General features: G+C 41.9%; 1 protein-coding gene across 1 annotated transcript in view; it reads left to right on the top strand.

The window, feature by feature from the left end:
* The first annotated feature begins 253 nt into the window (after positions 1-253).
* Positions 254-17,899, top strand: part of LOC128815496 (mesothelin-like) — a 32,110-nt gene continuing 14,464 nt past the window's right edge. Inside the window, exons 1-13 of the mRNA XM_053992279.1 lie at positions 254-311; positions 3,572-3,606; positions 5,107-5,128; positions 5,241-5,268; positions 6,887-6,971; positions 8,552-8,713; positions 8,990-9,192; positions 9,720-9,811; positions 10,298-10,428; positions 11,553-11,674; positions 13,498-13,660; positions 14,212-14,427; positions 16,489-16,659. Of these exons, the coding sequence (XP_053848254.1) occupies positions 266-311; positions 3,572-3,606; positions 5,107-5,128; positions 5,241-5,268; positions 6,887-6,971; positions 8,552-8,713; positions 8,990-9,192; positions 9,720-9,811; positions 10,298-10,428; positions 11,553-11,674; positions 13,498-13,660; positions 14,212-14,427; positions 16,489-16,659 (1,476 nt within the window). The 5' untranslated portion in view covers positions 254-265. The remainder of the gene's footprint in view (positions 312-3,571; positions 3,607-5,106; positions 5,129-5,240; positions 5,269-6,886; positions 6,972-8,551; positions 8,714-8,989; positions 9,193-9,719; positions 9,812-10,297; positions 10,429-11,552; positions 11,675-13,497; positions 13,661-14,211; positions 14,428-16,488; positions 16,660-17,899) is intronic.

The raw sequence follows: 17,899 nt of genomic DNA, 5'->3' as shown, positions 1-17,899 counted from the left end.
GGTTTTTATTTATTTCTTTATTTATTTATTCCTGTTTGCTTTTTCCTCTCTGAACTGATTCCTGTGGCTGTCCTGAAGACCTGTCCTGATTTGGTTTTTATTTATTTATTTCCTGTTTGCTTTTTCCTTTCTGAACTGATTCCTGTGGCTGTCCTGAAGACCTGTCCTGGTTTTGTTTGTTTTAAATTCTATTTTATTTATTTATTTATTCCTGTTTGGTTTTTTCCTGGCTGACCTGAGGTGGTTCCTGAAGAGCTGGCCAGAAATGCCTCCTCTGCTGCCAGGGCTGGGATTCCTCCTGCTGCTGCTGGGTGAGTTCTGCTGTGGAGGGAGGGCTGTGCCAGGAGGGTTTTCCATACCTGAGACCACCCTCAAAAGGAGAAATTGTTCTGCCAGAGCACAGGATGTGACTTTGGTGGTTGCTCTAAACCCCCAGCCTTTTGTTGTCCTGTTTGTTGTTGGGTCTGTGAGTGAAACATTTCAGTTTTTGGGGTGGGGAGGTGTTGTTATTGGACACGAAATGAGTACACAGAAGCTTGGTAAGCTCAAAAGAGAAAAAGAGCCAGTTTTATTCAAACATCTGATATTTATAGAATATAAATGTGGATTGGAGGATGGAATTATCACCTCTCCAACCACACTGGTGCAAAGATCAATCAATCATTTCTCTACACCCACCGGGAAATATGAAAACTATTCTATTTATACATGAAAATTGTGTGGGAACTCTGACTCTCAAATATGTAAACGTTATTAGAAAGTCAAAGAAGTTTTATGAGAACTTTACAACTTTCAACAGAACTAGAAAAGAAAATTTAACGCTTTTAAAAATCAGGGCACCAGGGAGGTCCCACTGGGACTGATTCTCCTCCTGTGTGTTCAGGGCTGTGCTCCCTGAGAGGGGACAGCCACAGCTCGGCCTGGCTGTGCCCAGGTGGCACCAGGGACCTGCCACACCTGTGCCCAGGTGTGGGAGCCCAGCTCATCCCTCTGGCTGGCTCCAGACCCTGGCAGGGGGCTCGGGGACCTTGGCACAGAGTCAAAAACACCTGTGGCTTTGATTTTAGTGGGAAAAGCTGCCAGCTTTGTGTGAGGAATTACAAGGGTTTGAGCAGTGTGGTAGTTGAGTTAACACAGGGTGAAAAAGTGGAATTTTGGGGGTTTTTAGAATGGGGTTCAGGGGATAAGATGGAGGGATTTGGGCGTGTCCTGACCTTCTTCTCCTTCTCCTTGTCTTGCTGTGCTGGTGACACTTTTCTGTTGGTTTAAGGCACAGACACACTGTCCAACACCAATGACAGATATTGGCACGTTATTGTAACCATGGTAGTTGGATTAACACAGGGTGGAAAAGTGGAATTTTGGGGCTTTTTAGTATGGGGTTCCAGGGGACAAAATGGAGAGATTTGGGCGTGTCCTGACCTTCTTCTCCTTCTCCTTGTCCTGCTGTGCTGGTGACACTTTTCTGTTGGTTTAAGGCACAGACACACTGTCCAACATCAATGACAGACATTGGCACATTATTGTAATCATGGTAGTTGAATTAACACAGGCTGGAAAAGTGGAATTTTGGGAGTTTTTTAGAATGGGGTTCAGGGGTACAAGATGGAGATATTTGGGTGTGTCCTGACCTTCTTCTCCTTCTCCTTGCCCTCCATGTCCTGCTGTGCTGGTGACACTTTTCTGTTGTTTAAGGCACAGACACACTGTCCAACACCAATGACAGATATTGGCACATTATTGTAACCATGGTAGTTGGATTAACACAGGGTGGAAAAGTGGAATTTTGGGGCTTTTTAGAATGGGGTTCCAGGGGACAAAATGGAGAGATTTGGGTGTGTCCTGACCTCCTTCTCCTGCCCTCCATGTCTTGCTGTGCTGGTGACACTTTTCTGTTGTTTAAGGCACAGACACACTGTCCAACACCAATGACAGATATTGGCACGTTATTGTAACCATGGCACACGGAGGTTTGGGTATAAAATGTGAACACCATGGACGAGCTGCTGGACAGAGCTCAGCAGGGCAGAGAGAGAATGGGACAGATAAGGGAAAATAAACAACCTTGAGAAGCTGATCCTTCACATTCTGACACTTTTGGCTGCCTGGGTTGGGAAATGAGGATTTTGACACTCTCGGGGTGATCCTGACACCCCCAAGACCCAGGGAGGGACAGCAGGGGAAGGGCAGGAGCAGCTCCCAGGGGCTGCTCCCTGCTGCAAGCCCGGCTGCTGAGAATTTCACATTTCCTGGGCTGGCAGCCTCTGACCCCCAGGAGAACGCTGCGAGAGGCTTCCAAAATTCAGGGAAGCAGGAGGGAGTGTGTGAAATCCTGCGTCAAAAACTCTGGGAAATAGATTTGTAGAGATTTTATTTTTTGTAAAGCTTGATGGAAGGTTTATATAGTGTGTATCTGTAGATAATATTTAAAGATAAGGAATGTTGACTTAAAAGTGCCATAGAATAGGGCAGATGTTGGGAGAGAAGTGGAACTAGAGCCAGGTGTTAAAAGATGGACTTGCAAAGAAAACTTTAGGGAAATGGAACTAGAAACAAGCTTTAAAAGATGGTCTGAAAATAAGATTTTAGAGAAATGGGACTAACAGAAATAATACTTCAGAGAAATAGAGCTGTGAAAGATACATGGTAGTAAGACTCACAAAGGGTAATTTTAAATAATTAGCTTTAATTTGAAATAATTAGCTTTAAAGTATACACAGCCTAGTGTAGCAAAAGCTGATGGGCTAAGAAACACTTATAATGTATTGTAATTATAAAATAGCTTCTAACTATTAATATATTATAATATATCATTAAACAATATATATGAATATATTATAATATATTCATATACAATATATATTACATAATATCTTATAATATTGCAATATTATAAGATTACATTCATTATTATATTATATTATATTATATTATATTATATTATATTATATTATATTATTGCAATATTATAAGATTACATTCATTAATTTATGAATGTAATATTATATATTATATTTATGTGTTGTATTATATTATTATGTTATTATATGTTATTATTACAATATGTATTATATATATTATAGATTATATTATATATTAATTGATATGCTGCATTAATAATAGCTAATATAATAATTAATAATAGAGAAATTTATATTATATTATATTATATTATATTATATTATATTATATTATATTATATTATATTATATTACATTATATTATATTATATTATATATATAATATTGTTACATCTCTCTATATATATATATATTATATATATAGATAACATATAGATAATAATAGATAATGTATTCTATATATTATGCTATGTTATATATTGATATTATAAATTCTATAATAGCATAAATTATAATATTTGTATGGTCTCACCCTTCACGTGAGACTAAAAATAGAATAAAAAAATTTTAAAACACCTCTCAGGCCATTTCTGAGTCAGGAAAAAAAGCAGAATCCAACAAAAAAGGAGCTCTGGAGGGCTGCAGGGAGCTGGGGGAGGCTGGGCAGGAGCTTTGTGCTGCCTCTGCTCTGAAATCTCCTTTTCTTGCAGGCTGCCAGGGAGCTGCTGCTGCTGGCACAGAGCTGGTAAGGCAAATTTCAACCCAAAATTTGAATTAGTGTGGTTAAAAAAACCTCCTGGATGGTTCGGGTTGGGGGGACCTTAAAGATCAGCCAGCTCCAGCCCCGCTTTTCTCTGGAACCGGCTGAAATCACCAGGAGAAATTTCCCTCCTCATGCCCGGGGTGGGATGGGCTGGCACTTCCCAACTGATCGAGGCACAGAGCCAGCAACGTGTCCTGGGGCTCTGGATTTGGGGTTTGAGTGTGCTCAGGATTTGGGATTTCAGTGTGCCCAGGATTTGGGGTTTCAGTGTGCCCAGGATTTGGGGTTTCAGTGTGCCCAGGATCTGGGGTTTCAGTGTGCCCAGGATTTGGGGTTTGAGTGTGCTCAGGATTTGGGATTTCAGTGTGCTCAGGATTTGGGGTTTCAGTGTGCCCAGGATCTGGGGTTTCAGTGTGCTCAGGATTTGGGGTTTCAGTGTGCCCAGGATTTGGGATTTCAGTGTGCCCAGGATTTGGGGTTTCAGTGTGCTCAGGATTTGGGGTTTCAGTGTGCCCAGGATTTGGGGTTTGAGTGTGCCCAGGATTTGGGGTTTCAGTGTGCCCAGGATTTGGGATTTCAGTGTGCTCAGGATCTGGGATTGCAGTGTGCCCAGGATTTGGGATTTCAGTGTGCTCAGGATTTGGGGTTTCAGTGTGCCCAGGATTTGGGATTTCAGTGTGCTCAGGATTTGGGGTTTCAGTGTGCCCAGGATCTGGGGTTTCAGTGTGCCCAGGATTTGGGGTTTGAGTGTGCTCAGGATTTGGGATTTCAGTGTGCTCAGGATTTGGGGTTTCAGTGTGCCCAGGATCTGGGTTTTGAGTGTGCCCAGGATTTGGGGTTTCAGTGTGCCCAGGATCTGGGATTGTAGTGTGCTCAGGATTTGGGATTTCAGTGTGCTCAGGACTTGGGGTTTCAGTGTGCCCAGGATCTGGGGTTTGAGTGTGCTCAGGATTTGGGGTTTCAGTGTGCCCAGGATCTGGGATTGCAGTGTGCTCAGGATTTGGGATTTCAGTGTGCTCAGGATTTGGGGTTTCAGTGTGCCCAGGATCTGGGATTGCAGTGTGCTCAGGATTTGGGGTTTCAGTGTGCCCAGGATCTGGGATTGCAGTGTGCTCAGGATTTGGGGTTTCAGTGTGCTCAGGATTTGGGATCTCAGTGTGCTCAGGATTTGGGGTTGCAGTGTGCTCAGGATCTGGGATTTCAGTGTGCCCAGGATTTGGGATTTCAGTGTGCTCAGATTTGGGATTTCAGTGTGCTCAGATTTGGGATTTCAGTGTGCTCAGGATTTGGGGTTTCAGTGTGCCCAGGATTTGGGATTTCAGTGTGCTCAGATTTGGGATTTCAGTGTGCTCAGATTTGGGGTTTCAGTGTGCTCTGGTCCCATCCCAAGCCAGAGGGCTCCCACCACTCAGTCTGCAGTGAGCACAGATAATGTTGGAGCTGCATTTTAACACCATCTCTTTTCCTTTTCTCCTGGTGCAGTGCTCCAGCTCCCCTGTCAATGGTGAGTTCCCTTCCAAATATCCTCCAGGGAAACTCAGAGAGGGCTCTGTGTGCCAAATCCTCCCACAATTCCTTACCTTTCTCTCTTTTTTTTTTTTTGTTCTGGGGAGCAGAATCTGCCGTGTGTGCCTCAGTGCCGAGGTAGGTGAGCCGTCCCCAGTGATCCTGGCATTTCCTTGGGAGGGGGATTCTGCTTTCTTGGGCTGATGAGATCCCTCTGAGCCCAGATTTTGGGACTTTTCCCCGGGGGGTTGCCTGTGGGCAGGGAGGGCTCTGGCTGCACTTGTTCAAACAGTGAAGGGAAAGGGCCCTGCTGGGGTTCTGTGTCTGGGCAGGACAAAGAAAGGCAGGGCCAGGCTCTGGGGAGGCAGCCAAGAGCCCTTGGCACCGGTGCTGAGCTTATCTTGGCTCCAAGCGGGGCTCAGACAGCTCCACTCCAGACCTCGCTCACCCTGATTTGTACCTGGGGTCAGCAGTGTGCCCTGCCTGGCCCTGCTGCCAGCTCCCTGCTGTCCCTTCGTGCCTTGATTTACCAAAACGTGAATATCGATCCAACATCGAGGTCCAGCTGAGACGGACAAAAACTCCCTAGCAGTTTAAAGTTAGTTTAAAGCAGTTTTAAGTTAGTTTAAAGTTCCCTGAGCCGTTATTGCAGTGGCCAGGCAGCAGGTGGGATAACTCCCTGACGTGCACTGCAAAAATCACGGGCATTACAAAGCCCTTTCATTTACAGAAGTCTTGAATACACAAAATATGAATGCATGTTCCTATCCCTGTCACTTCCTCTGCTCTGCTTCGTGTGCTAATTGGCAAAAAGGCTATTAAGCATCTATAATTTTGTTCCCTGAAATGAGTCGGGGTCCATTTTGGGGAGAGGTCTCCAAAATGAAGAATTAAAATAAGTCCTCCTCGTTCTGACCTTTCTACCTTTCCCATGCACACGTGGCAAATGAACCCTTGCAGTTTTCCTGTGTTCAGTGGGTTCCTCAAGTATGGGAAGTCTGCAGCTGGTTTTGTGTCCCTGAAATCTGTTTATCACATTCTGTTTTTCATGCCAGGCACAGCTACCCAAACGTAAAGTTGACAAGCAATGAGTTACTAGATCCTGGATCTCTTATCTCAGATCTGGCTACTGTTAATTATGAGCAAAGCCTCTTATCTACTTCTGCTAACTCAGCAACGTCTAATTTAACCATCATCTGAACTTTCCTAAAACTCTTAATTCTTCAAAACTAATGTCTCATCCTCAGTTCCCCCATTCCCAGCCCATCCTGCCCCAGTTTCCCCCATCCTCTCCCAGTTTCCCCCATTCCCATCCCATCCTCTCCCAGTTTCCCCATTCCCATCCCATCCTCTCCCAGTTTCCCCCATCCTCTCCCAGTTTCCCCATTCCCAGCCCATCCTGCCCCAGTTTCCCCCATTCCCAGCCCATCCTGCCCCAGTTTCCCCATTCCCAGCCCATTCTCTCCCAGTTTCCCCCATCCTCTCCCAGTTTCCCCCATTCCCATCCTATCCTCTCCCAGTTTCCCCACTCCCAGCCCATCCTGCCTCAGTTTCCCCCATCCTCTCCCAGTTTCCCCATTCCCAGCCCATTCTCTCCCAGTTTTCCCCATTCTCTCCCAGTTTCCTCCATCCTCTCCCAGTTTCCCCCACTCCCAGCCCATTCTCTCCCAGTTTCCCCCATCCTCTCCCAGTTTCCCCACTCCCAGCCCATCCTGCCTCAGTTTCCCCCTTTCCCATGCTGTCCTTGTTCCCCCAGTGCCAGCCAGGAGCAGCTCCTGGAGGTGGCCCGAGGCCAGAGGTCCCCGTGCAGCCTCACCTTTGGCCAACTCGCCTGTGCCCAGGTGAGGACCACCCACCCCTGCTTCCCACGGGGCTGGGGTTTGTTTTCCTGGGCAATTCTGACACTTAAAACCAGCCCTGGTGGTGCTGTGGGGGCAGCAGCCAAAGCTTTGCCAGGTTTTCATCCCCCCCAAGCCCGAGCTGTGGCAGTGCCACCCTCCAGGGGACACCTGCCCTGTGCCACGGGGTGCAGGAGTGCCCAAACCACCTTTGGGAAGTGGGGATTTCCTTCTCCAGACCCCTGGAGTGAGAGGGAAGTTGGGGTAAAGGCACTTTCCAAATTAAATTGACTCTTAAAAATTGACATCACAGCACTGGAATGGATCTCTGCAGGAGAGTCACCCTGGGCTGTTGGGGTAAAGCACAATTAGAGGGGGAAACAACACAATTAAAATGGGTAAAAGCACAATTAAAAGGGGTAAAAACACAATTAAAAGGGGTAAAGGCAAAATAAAAGGGGTAAAAGCACAATAAAAAGGGGGGGGAAAGCACAACTAGGAGTGGAAAAAACACGATTGAAAGGGGAAAAAACACAATTGAAAGGGGGAAAAACACAATTAAAAGGGGTGAAAGCACAACTAGGGGTGGTAAAAACACAATTGAAAGGGGAAAAAACACAATTCAATGGGGAAAAAGCACAACTAGGAGTGGTCAAAACAATTGAAAGGGGTAAAAGTACAACTAGGGGTGGTAAAAACACAATTGAAAGGGGAAAAAACACAATTAAAAGGGGTGAAAGCACAACTAGGAGTGGAAAAACATAATTGAAAGGGGAAAAAGCAAAACTAGGGGTGGTAAAAACACAATTGAAAGGGGAAAAAGCACAATCAGAAGTGGTTGCAGTGTGGAAAATGCCACCTGGACTATTCCAGGTTTACTTTCTTCCCTGCTTTTGTCATCACCTCCTAAGTTGCTGCCAGTAATTGCAATTTAGTTGACAGCATTTGGTGGTTCTTGGTAAATATTTCTGACAGCGGGATGGCACTTCTGCAAATATTTGTCAGTGGGGCTTTTGGGAGGGGTTGGAATTTTTTGGTGTTTGTTTTTTCTTTGTCTTCTACTGTTTGTAAGCCATTTCCCTGAGAAAATGGTTGGGAATTAAAGAGTTTTAAAGAGTTCCCCATGGAAGTTCCTAGTTAGATGAAATTTTTCAGAGATTTGAGCAAAGTTTTGGCAATTTTGTGTGGTGTTTTGTTTTGTTTTGTTTTGTTTTGTTTTGTTTTGTTTTGTTGTTTTTTGGGGGGTTTTGGGGCTTTTTGGTTTTTTTTGTTTTGTTTTGTTGGTTTTTTTGTTTTCTTGTTTTTTGGGTTTTTTTGGGGCTTTTTGTTTTGTTTTGTTTTGTTGGTTTTTTCGTGGGTTTTTTTTGTTTTTGTTTTTGTTTTTTTGTTTGTTTTTGTTTTTGTTTTTGGTTTTTTTTGGGTTTTTTTGTTTTTTTTTTTATAAAGCTTTTAAAACCTGTGCCAGTGTTTTACCCCCCTCAAGGAAGGAATCCCTCCCCAAATGCTCAGGTGTGGATGAGCCCCCTGAGGGTGATTTCCCCTCTAAATATTCTCTTTATTTGCATTTCCCTTCTCTTTTCCAGGGAGCTTGGCTCCAGGACCTTCAGGATGATTTCCTCACTTCCTTATATTCCTGCCTGGCCTCTAAACCTAGCACAGCTGTGGATCCAGAATATTCCATCCTGTTCTTTTCCAAATATGATGCCAGGAAGCTTTTGGCTTCTCTGACTGCGTTCAGCCAGCAGGTGAGTCCTCCCCCAACATGGAATTCCCTCAAATCCAGGGAGTTTTTGCTCTGTTCACTCTCCAGGAAAAGGCTTTATTTCAAATCCCCTGATTATTATTATTATTATTATTATTATTATTATTATTATTATTATTTTAATTTTTTACCTTATTTTGGAAAGAGCCCCATTCAAAACAACAGATTCCACTCCCAGCACTCAGATTTGCTTGGATTTGTGTCGATGGCTGGTCAGGATTCAGGGATTCAGGGGTTTCTTCTCCTCCCTTGCCCCCAGTTTTCCCAGGTGCCCCTTTCCCTGGAGTGGAGCCTGGTTTTCATCAATGGTCTGTGGGAGAGGATGCTCCAAGTGCCTGGAATTGAGACCCCCCCAGTGCTGTTCCAGTGGCTCCACGAGGGCCTGGAGCCATTCCTGGTGCAGCCCGAGGTCTTTGGCTGCCTCCGTGCCAAGGATGTGTCCTGTGAGGAATTCCAGCTGCTGTAAGTGGGGAATGTCCCCTCTGTGCCACCACAGCCACGCCCTGGGGGCTCCTCCGGGGGGGGAAAACCACTTTGGAAAAGGGTGGGAAATGGATTTGTAGGAAAATCCTTAAAGTTTACAAAGAGGTTTTTGTAGTGTGTATTTATATATCGATTTTAAGGTAAGAAATGTTGGTTTGGAAATATTATAGATAGGCCAAGAAATGCTTGTAGTGTATTGGAATTAGGAAATTACAATCCACTGGTTTTTTTTTGCAGTTAGGGGATTACAGTACAATGGCTTCTGACTGTGATGGTGTGGATTATAACATCTGCATTGGCTGAAAATGGAATAAAAGTTTTTAAAACACCTCCCAGTTGCCCCATCTCTGGCTCAGAAAAGGGTTTAATGCCACAGAAAAGGATGGGATTGGGAATATCAGTTTTCTGATAAAAATTTTCTGATAAAAAACTGAAAATTTCAGTTTTCTGTGAGAGCCCAGCCCTGAGCTCAGCAATGCTTGAGGTGTTCTCCTTTCCTTTTGCAGGGTGGCTGCCCTGGATGGAATCTATGCCCAGCTCCCCGTGGAGGAGCAGAGGAATCTCTACTCTGGGATCAAGCATTTCCTCACCCAGGATGGTAAAGGACCCGATTTCCCTGGGCTCTGTCACGGGGCTGAGGCTTCACCGGGGGTTTTGGGGATGGAAACAGGCTGGGAATGTCAGCAATTAATGGATTTGGGAGTCATTTCCCTGCCTGCAGGCTTTATTAACCCAGGATTTTTTATAAATTCTCTGCATTGCCTGCCTGTGCAAGGTTTGGTTCTGAGAGTGAAGAATCCAGCTCAGAAAGGGACCCGGGCAGGAGCTTCCATGAGTGTCCTGCAGGAAGCTCCTGGTGCATTTGGAGGGAGGAAGAAAGAGGCTGGGCATGGAATATTTGCAGGGCTGGGATTCTTTCTGTCCTGCCCCGTGGGAATTCGGGGCGTGAGCGCTGGATTTGGGTGTGAGCTCTCTGACGGGGCTGCAGCCTCTTCCACCCTCAGAAAGCCCCAGTCCCCCGTGGTTCCAGGGCCAGGCTGTAATTCCATGGGGTCTGCGTTCCCGGGTTTCTGTCTGACTGCAGGGTCCAGCCAGAGCTGCTACAGCGAGGCCGTTCCCGGGCTCAATTCCACCGCCTGGTTTCGGAATTTCCTGGGCTCCTTTCTGGAGCACGCCACCGTGGAGGACCTGCAGCTTTTTGGGGACGAGGCAAGGGTAAAGTGGGGAGCCTGGGAGGTGACAGTCCTGCCCCAGCACGGTGGGCTTGGAGGGATTCAAATCCACCCAGCCCATTCCAGCCCCTGCCACGGGCAGGGAGACACCTCCACTGGCCCAGGGTGCTCCAATCTGGCCTTGGAATTGCTGCCAGCAGGAAAATCTCCCGGGCTGATCTGAGGTGAGCAGTCACTGCAGTTGTTTCCCCCCACCACGTGATGAGGGACTTGCACAGAAGTTGTTCACACAAAGGGAATTCTGCAGGGAGCAAACTGGAGGCAGTGAGAGGAGCAAGCCCAAATATCTATAAATATAGATATTTATATATCAATAAATATATATAGAAATATATATTTTTATATATATATATTATATTTATAATATATACATTTTATATATATTTATATATTTATAAATACATATATTTTAATATATATTATATTTATAATATATACATTTTAATATATATTTATATATTTATAAATATATATAGAAATGTATATTTATATTTATATATATAGATATTTATATATAATATATTATATATATATTTTATATATTTATAGTATATATAATATATTATAGATATTATATTTATAATATATATATTTCAATATATAGATATTTATATATCTATAAATAGATATAGAAATATATATTTTTATATATATAGATATTTATATATATATAATATTTATATATTTTATATATATTATATATAGTATATTTATAATATATATAATTCTATATATATTTATATATATAATATATAATATATATAATATATAATATATATAATATATAATATATAATATATATAATATATAATATATATAATATATAATATATAATATATAATATATAATATAATATATATATTTCTATATATATAGATATTTATATATATATAAATATATACACAAATATATATTTCTATATTCTAAAATAGATTCTATATATCGAGGTCCCAGAGTTTACTTGAAAACAAACCAATCCAAACCCCAGCACAGCCCCAAACCTGGGTGAAAAACCCCGAGCTTGGCTCAAACTGCCCCGTGTCACTGGCAGGACTGAAGGATCCATCACAATCATTTTCCCTTTTTATTTTTTTTTCCACCTTCAAGCTTCAGAAATTTGCCAGGGATCCGGTGAATCTGGAGATGGTCGGGAACCTCACCTTGCTCAGGGACACTGCCCTGTACTACACCCTGCTCCTGAGCTCTGCTCCTGCTTTTCCCCTGCCGAGGTATGGCCCTGAGGGGATCTCATCTCCTGGGATGGCACTCTTGATTAATTTCCTCTTTGAAGGGTCCATTAATTTCCTCTTTGAAGGGTCCATTAATTTCCTCTTTAAAGGGTCCATTAATTTCCTCTTTAAAGGTTCCATTAATTTCCTCTTTAAAGGTTCTATTAATTTCCTCTTTAAAGGTTCTATTAATTTTTTCTTTAAAGGTTCTATTATTTTTTTCTTTAAAGGTTATATTATTTTTTTCTTAAAGGTTCCATCCTTAAAGGTTCCATTAATTTCCTCTTTAAAGGGTCCATTAATTTCCTCTTTAAAGGTTCCCTTAATTTCCTCTTTAAAGGTTCCATTAATTTCCTCTTTAAAGGTTCCGTTAATTTCCTCTTTAAAGATTCTATTAATTTCCTCTTTAAAGGTTCTATTAATTTCCTCTTTAAAGGTTCTATTAATTTTTTCTTTAAAGGTTCTATTATTTTTTTCTTTAAAGGTTATATTATTTTTTTCTTAAAGGTTCCATCCTTAAAGGTTCCATTAATTTCCTCTTTAAAGTTCCATTAATTTCCTCTTTAAAGGTTCTATTATTTATTTTTCTTTGAAGGTTCCATTAATTTTCTCTTTAAAGGTTCTAGTAATTTCCTCTTTAAAGATTCTATTAATTTCCTCTTTAAATGTTCTATTAATTTTTTCTTTAAAGGTTCTATTAATTTTTTCTTCAAAAATTGCATTATTTTTTTTCCTTAAAGGTTCCATTAATTTTTTCTTTAAAGGTTCTAGTAATTTCCTCTTTAAAGGTTCTATTAATTTTTTCTTTAAAGGTTCTATTTATTTTTTTAAAGGTTCTATTAATTTTTTCTTTAAAAATTCTATTATTTTTTCTTTAAAGGTTCCATTAATTTCCTCTTTAAAGGTTCTATTAATTTTTTCTTTAAAGGTTCTATTTATTTTTTTAAAGGTTCTATTAATTTTTTCTTTAAAAATTCTATTATTTTTTCCTTAAAGGTTCCATTAATTTCCACTTTAAAGATTCTATTAATTTCCTCTTTAAAGGTTCTAGTGATTTTTTTCTTTAAAGGTTCTATTAATTTTTCTTTAAAAATTCTATTATTTTTTTCCTTAAAGCTTCCATTAATTTTCTCTTTAAAGGTTCTAGTAATTTCCTCTTTAAAGGTTCTATTTTTTTTTTCTTTTAAAGGTTCCATTAATTTCCTCTTTAAAAGTTCTATTTTTTTTTTTCTTTTAAACGTTCCATTAATTTCCTCTTTAAAGGTTCTATTAATTTTTTTTTTTATTTTAAAGGTTCCATTCATTTTCTCTTTAAAGCTTCCATGTCCAAGTAACCCCAGTGCCCTTGCTCTCGAGGAGGGCCGTGTCCCAGGTTGTTTTTCCTGGGAGATGATTTCCCTGCGGGCTTTTCCAGCTCTGAGCTGGAGCTTTGGCCCCAGCAGGGCTGAAATGCCGGGGGAGGAGCATCCTCTGGAAAAGGGGGAAGGTCTGGAGCCCCTTGTCACCAGATGACACAAGCAAAAACGACGCACCACTGGTCACGATGAAGAGACTCATTTATTTTTTCTGACTCCAATCTTTTATAGTTCTCAAAAGGTGCCAGTGGATTGGGGGGTGAACGTGCCACCTCTCCAAGGACACTGGACAAACTACCTGTACATCAAATTTCTCCGCCTCTGTGAAAGAATGCAAAAAATAGGTTATTTACAGAAAGTTGTGTGAGAAAGTTCTCTACAAGGATGTAAACTCAGAATCTTTAGAAAACTCTCGATAACCAGGGCGACAGCCCCTCTGTGACCCAGCCTCTCCTTCTGTCCCCGCAGCCTCCCGGACAGGTTCCTTTGTTTCCTGAGCCCCCGGGCGGTGGGGAAACTGAGCAGGGAGGAGGCTTTGGGGGTGGCCCAGAGGCTCGGGAGGAGCTGCCCCTGGAGCAGGGGGATGCCCGCAGGGAGAGCTCCCTCCTCGCTGGCACCGCAGGAGCTGCAGGTGAGCGCCTGGAATCCTCTCAGCTGCACAAAACCGGCCGGGGGTGGGCGCCCAGGGGGGTGTCCCCTCTTGTCACCCTCCTGTGGGTCACCCTGGCTCTTTGCTGCGGTGTCTGGCCGGGCTTTCGTCACCTCGCAGCGCTCAGGGGTGGGAATGGTCCAATCCAAAGCAGCACGTTCCGTTTCCAGAAGGCTTCAAAGTGTTTTTATTCCAGCATTCATGCTTTTTATCCATCCTTACAAAGTTTGCACTTTACTCATCGGTCACAAGACAAGCAAGGTGCTCATTGGAACAGGCGCCTGCAGCTTTCTCTTATTTCTCCTTCTTTCATTCTTGGTTTCTCTGTCAACGACCTTGGTAGAAAATTATTTCGGGGGTGAACATGGATCCTCCTCTCAAACTTCTCTCTGGCTCACGGAAGTTGCTGTAAAACCTCTCCCACACATCCACAGCCTTCAGCAGGCAAACCCGAGGCAGAAATCCGGGGATTTAAGGCAGTGGGATCCAATCCTGCTCCCCTGACCCTGCTCTGTCTCCTGGCACCTTTGCAGGTGGCGTCCTCCCTGCTGAGGAATTTGGAGGATTTCTCCCCAGCAGTGCTGGCAGCCCTGGGCCAGGCTGCCCTGGGGCTCTCGGTGTCCAGGATCCAGGAGAGCATCCCTGAGGAGCAGCTGGAGGCAGCTCTGCCTGCCCTGGCCAGCGTCCGCGGCTGGAGTGCTGAGCAGGCCAGGGCTGTTGTCAACAAACTGCTCCGCTCTGGCTACCAGGTACAGAGCTCCTCGCAGGGAGAAACTCCTCCTGGGAAGGGTTTCAGCCATTGGAAGCGCCCAGGGAGGAGGTTTGGAGTCCCCATCCCTGGAGGTGTCCAAGGAATGTCCGGAGGTGGCACCGGTGCCTGGAGAGGCTGCCTGGAACAGAGGCTGGGCAGAGTTCAAGAATAAAGCAGGGATTTATGAAAAGGCTTTTTGGGGCTGCTGCTCAGCCCTGAGAGGCCCCAGGGCTCTGGGGAGGTGGGATGGAAGAGCCCCAGCTCTGCTGTGGATGTCCCCACTCCCAATCAGGACAGTGGGAGGGCCGTGTCCCAATCCCAGATCCTACCTGAGCTCCAGGACCATGAGCAGGGATATCCTGCTCATCCCTTCCAGCCACCAGAACAATTAATCTGCAATTTGGGGTGCTGCTGGTGCCTGGAGAGGCAGCCTGGAGCAGAGGCTGGGCAGAGTTCAGGAATAAAGCAGGGATTTATGAAAAGGCCTTCAAAGGATGCACCTTGGGCAGTACAAGGGCCTGGCCAAGGCTCCACCCAAGATGGACCCTGGCTCAGGAGTTTTCACACTTTTCTAAGTTTTGTTCCATTTGCACACTGGGGTTCAGTGTCCAATTCCAGCTCAGGTGCTGCAGTCCCACCCTCCCAGGCTGCTCTCCTCCATTCCCTGCTGTTTGCACTTCTTGGGGCTGAAGCTGCAGCCGTGTCCTTGGTTCTGGGGCTGGAAAAGTGCAGGAAATGAATTTGCAGAGAAACATTTGTAGAGAAATATGAATTTCTAGAGAAACAGGCATTGTTGAGAGAGAAATGGAAGTGGGAACAAGTTTCAAAGGGTGGCCTTGCAAATAAGACTGGATACTTCAGAGAAATAGAGCTGTGGAAGATGCATTGGAGTAGGACCCACGAGGGGAAATTTTAGATTATTAATCTTAAGGCATTTACAGCAGAGTGTAGCAAAAGCTGATAGGCCAAGAAAAGCTTATAATAGAATTAAGAAATATTCAGCTTCTGATTGTGATGGTGTGAATTATAACATCTGTATGGTCTCACCCTTCACGTGAGACTGAAAATGGAATAAAAGTTTTTAGAATGCCTCTCAGTTACCCCATCCCTGGGTTAGAAAAGGGCTCAATCCAACAAAAAAAGGATTGTTCTGTGTGCCTGAGCTGTGAGGAGAACTTGCTGACCCTTCAAATGGAATTCAGAGTTACAAACCCCAATGCAGCCCAGAATCTGGAAAAGACAAAATCTCAAACTGAAGGCACGAGCACTCCGAGCTCTGGGCTGGGGACAAGGTGGCCTTGGGCACAGCTGGGGCTCGAGGGTCTCTGTGGATATTCTCAGCTCAGTCAGAGAGAAAGAGAAAGGTTTTCTAACCAGGCGAGACCCTGGGAAACAGTTGGGAAAGAATGTAAATAATTCTCTAATCTATCTTGTTATTCACATTGTTTATAGATACGTTCTGCCTCTGTGCATCATTCACTGCACACCAATGGTGTGGGATGTTTTTAAGACCAATGAAATTAGTCTGCATGATGTTCTCTATGTTTTTACTCTAAGACCAATGAAATCAGTCTGCATGATGTTCTCTATGTTTTTACTCTAAGACCAATGAAATCAGTCTTCTTGATGTTCTCTGTGTTTTTACTCTAAGACCAATGAAATCAGTCTTCTCGATGTTCTCTATGTTTTTACTCTAAGACCAATGAAATCAGTCTTCTCGATGTTCTCTATGTTTTTACTCTAAGACCAATGAAATTAGTCTGCATGATGTTCTCTGTGTTTTTACTCTAAGACCAATGAAATCAGTCTTCTCGATGTTCTCTATGTTTTTACTCTAAGACCAATGAAATTAGTCTTCTCGATGTTCTCTATGTTTTTACTCTAAGACCAATGGAATCAGTCTTCTCGATGTTCTCTATATATAGAGTGGTACATTTGAAATAAATCAGAGCTCATTTTCTTTGCCTTCTGATCTGGAGTTCTCTGTTCCCGTCCTGCTCGACAGCGACAGGTCTCGAAGGTCTTTTCCAAGCTGATTTTCTGTGGGATTCCCTTGCAGATCCTGGATGGACAGAGCCTGGCCGAGCTGGGCACGCTGGTGGGCGGCCTCAACAGCAGCACGCTCCGGAGCTTGTCCCCAGAAGTTGTCCTGGAGGCTCTGCAGCTGCCAGGCTTTGCCCGGCACGTGGCCGCGCTGCCCCCTGCTCTGAAGAGGAGCCTGGTGGAAAAGGTGAGCCCGCTTTGGGGCTCAGGCCTCGCCCAGGAGCAGGGCCCGCCTGAGAAACCACACCTGAATTGTTTCCACCTTTAACCCAGCCAGAACCCAGCCAGCCCTGCCCGCAGTGGGGGCTTTTTACCCAGTTTCACACAGCCACCCAAAGGCACCGGGAAGAAGGGGAACAATTAGGACCCGCCTCCAGCCTAAAACTAAATATATATTTCTATATTATATATATATATATATATATAAAATATATTCTAAAACTAAATATATATTTCTATATTTTATATATATCTATAAAATAGATTCTAAAACTAAATATATATTTCTATATTTTATATATATATATATATCTATAAAATAGATTCTAAAACTAAATATATATTTCTATATTTTATATATATATATATATATAAAAAATAGATTCTAAAACTAAATATATATTTCTATATTCTAAAATATATCCTATATATATCTATAAAATAGATTCTAAAATGAAATATATATTTCTCTATTCTAAAATATATTCTATATATATAAAAATATATTCTAAAATTAAATATATATTCTAAAATGAAATATATATTACTATATTCAAAAATATATTCTATATATATATAAAATATATTCTAAAACGAGATATATATTTCTATATTCTAAAATACATTCTATATATCTATAAAATTTATTCTAAAACAAAATATATATTTCTATATTCTAAAATATATTCTATATATATATAAAATATATTCTAAAATGAAATATATACTTCTATATTCTAAAATATATTCTATATATATAAAATATATTCTAAAACTAAATATATATTTCTATATTCTCAAATATATTCTATATATATATAAAATATATTCTAAAATGAAATATATATTTCTATATTCTATATATATAAAATATATTCTAAAACTAAATATATATTTCTATATTCTCAAATATATTCTATATATATATAAAATATATTCTAAAACTAAATATATATTTCTATATTCTAAAATATATTCTATATATCTAAAATATATTCTATATATCTATAAAATAGATTCTAAAATGCAATATATATTTCTATATTCTAAAATAGATTCTATATAAAATATATTCTAAAACTATATATTTCTATATTCTAAAATATATTCTCTATATATCTATAAAATAGATTCTAGAATATAGAAATATATATTTCATTTTAGAATATATTCTATATATCTATAAAATGGATCCTAAAACGAAATAT

This window comes from Vidua macroura, chromosome 16 (genome assembly GCF_024509145.1).
Source record: "Vidua macroura isolate BioBank_ID:100142 chromosome 16, ASM2450914v1, whole genome shotgun sequence".
NCBI classification, from domain to species: Eukaryota; Metazoa; Chordata; class Aves; order Passeriformes; family Viduidae; genus Vidua; species Vidua macroura.
The sequence above is the reverse complement of the archived record's forward strand: the minus strand, read 5'-3'. Positions and strand labels throughout refer to the sequence as shown.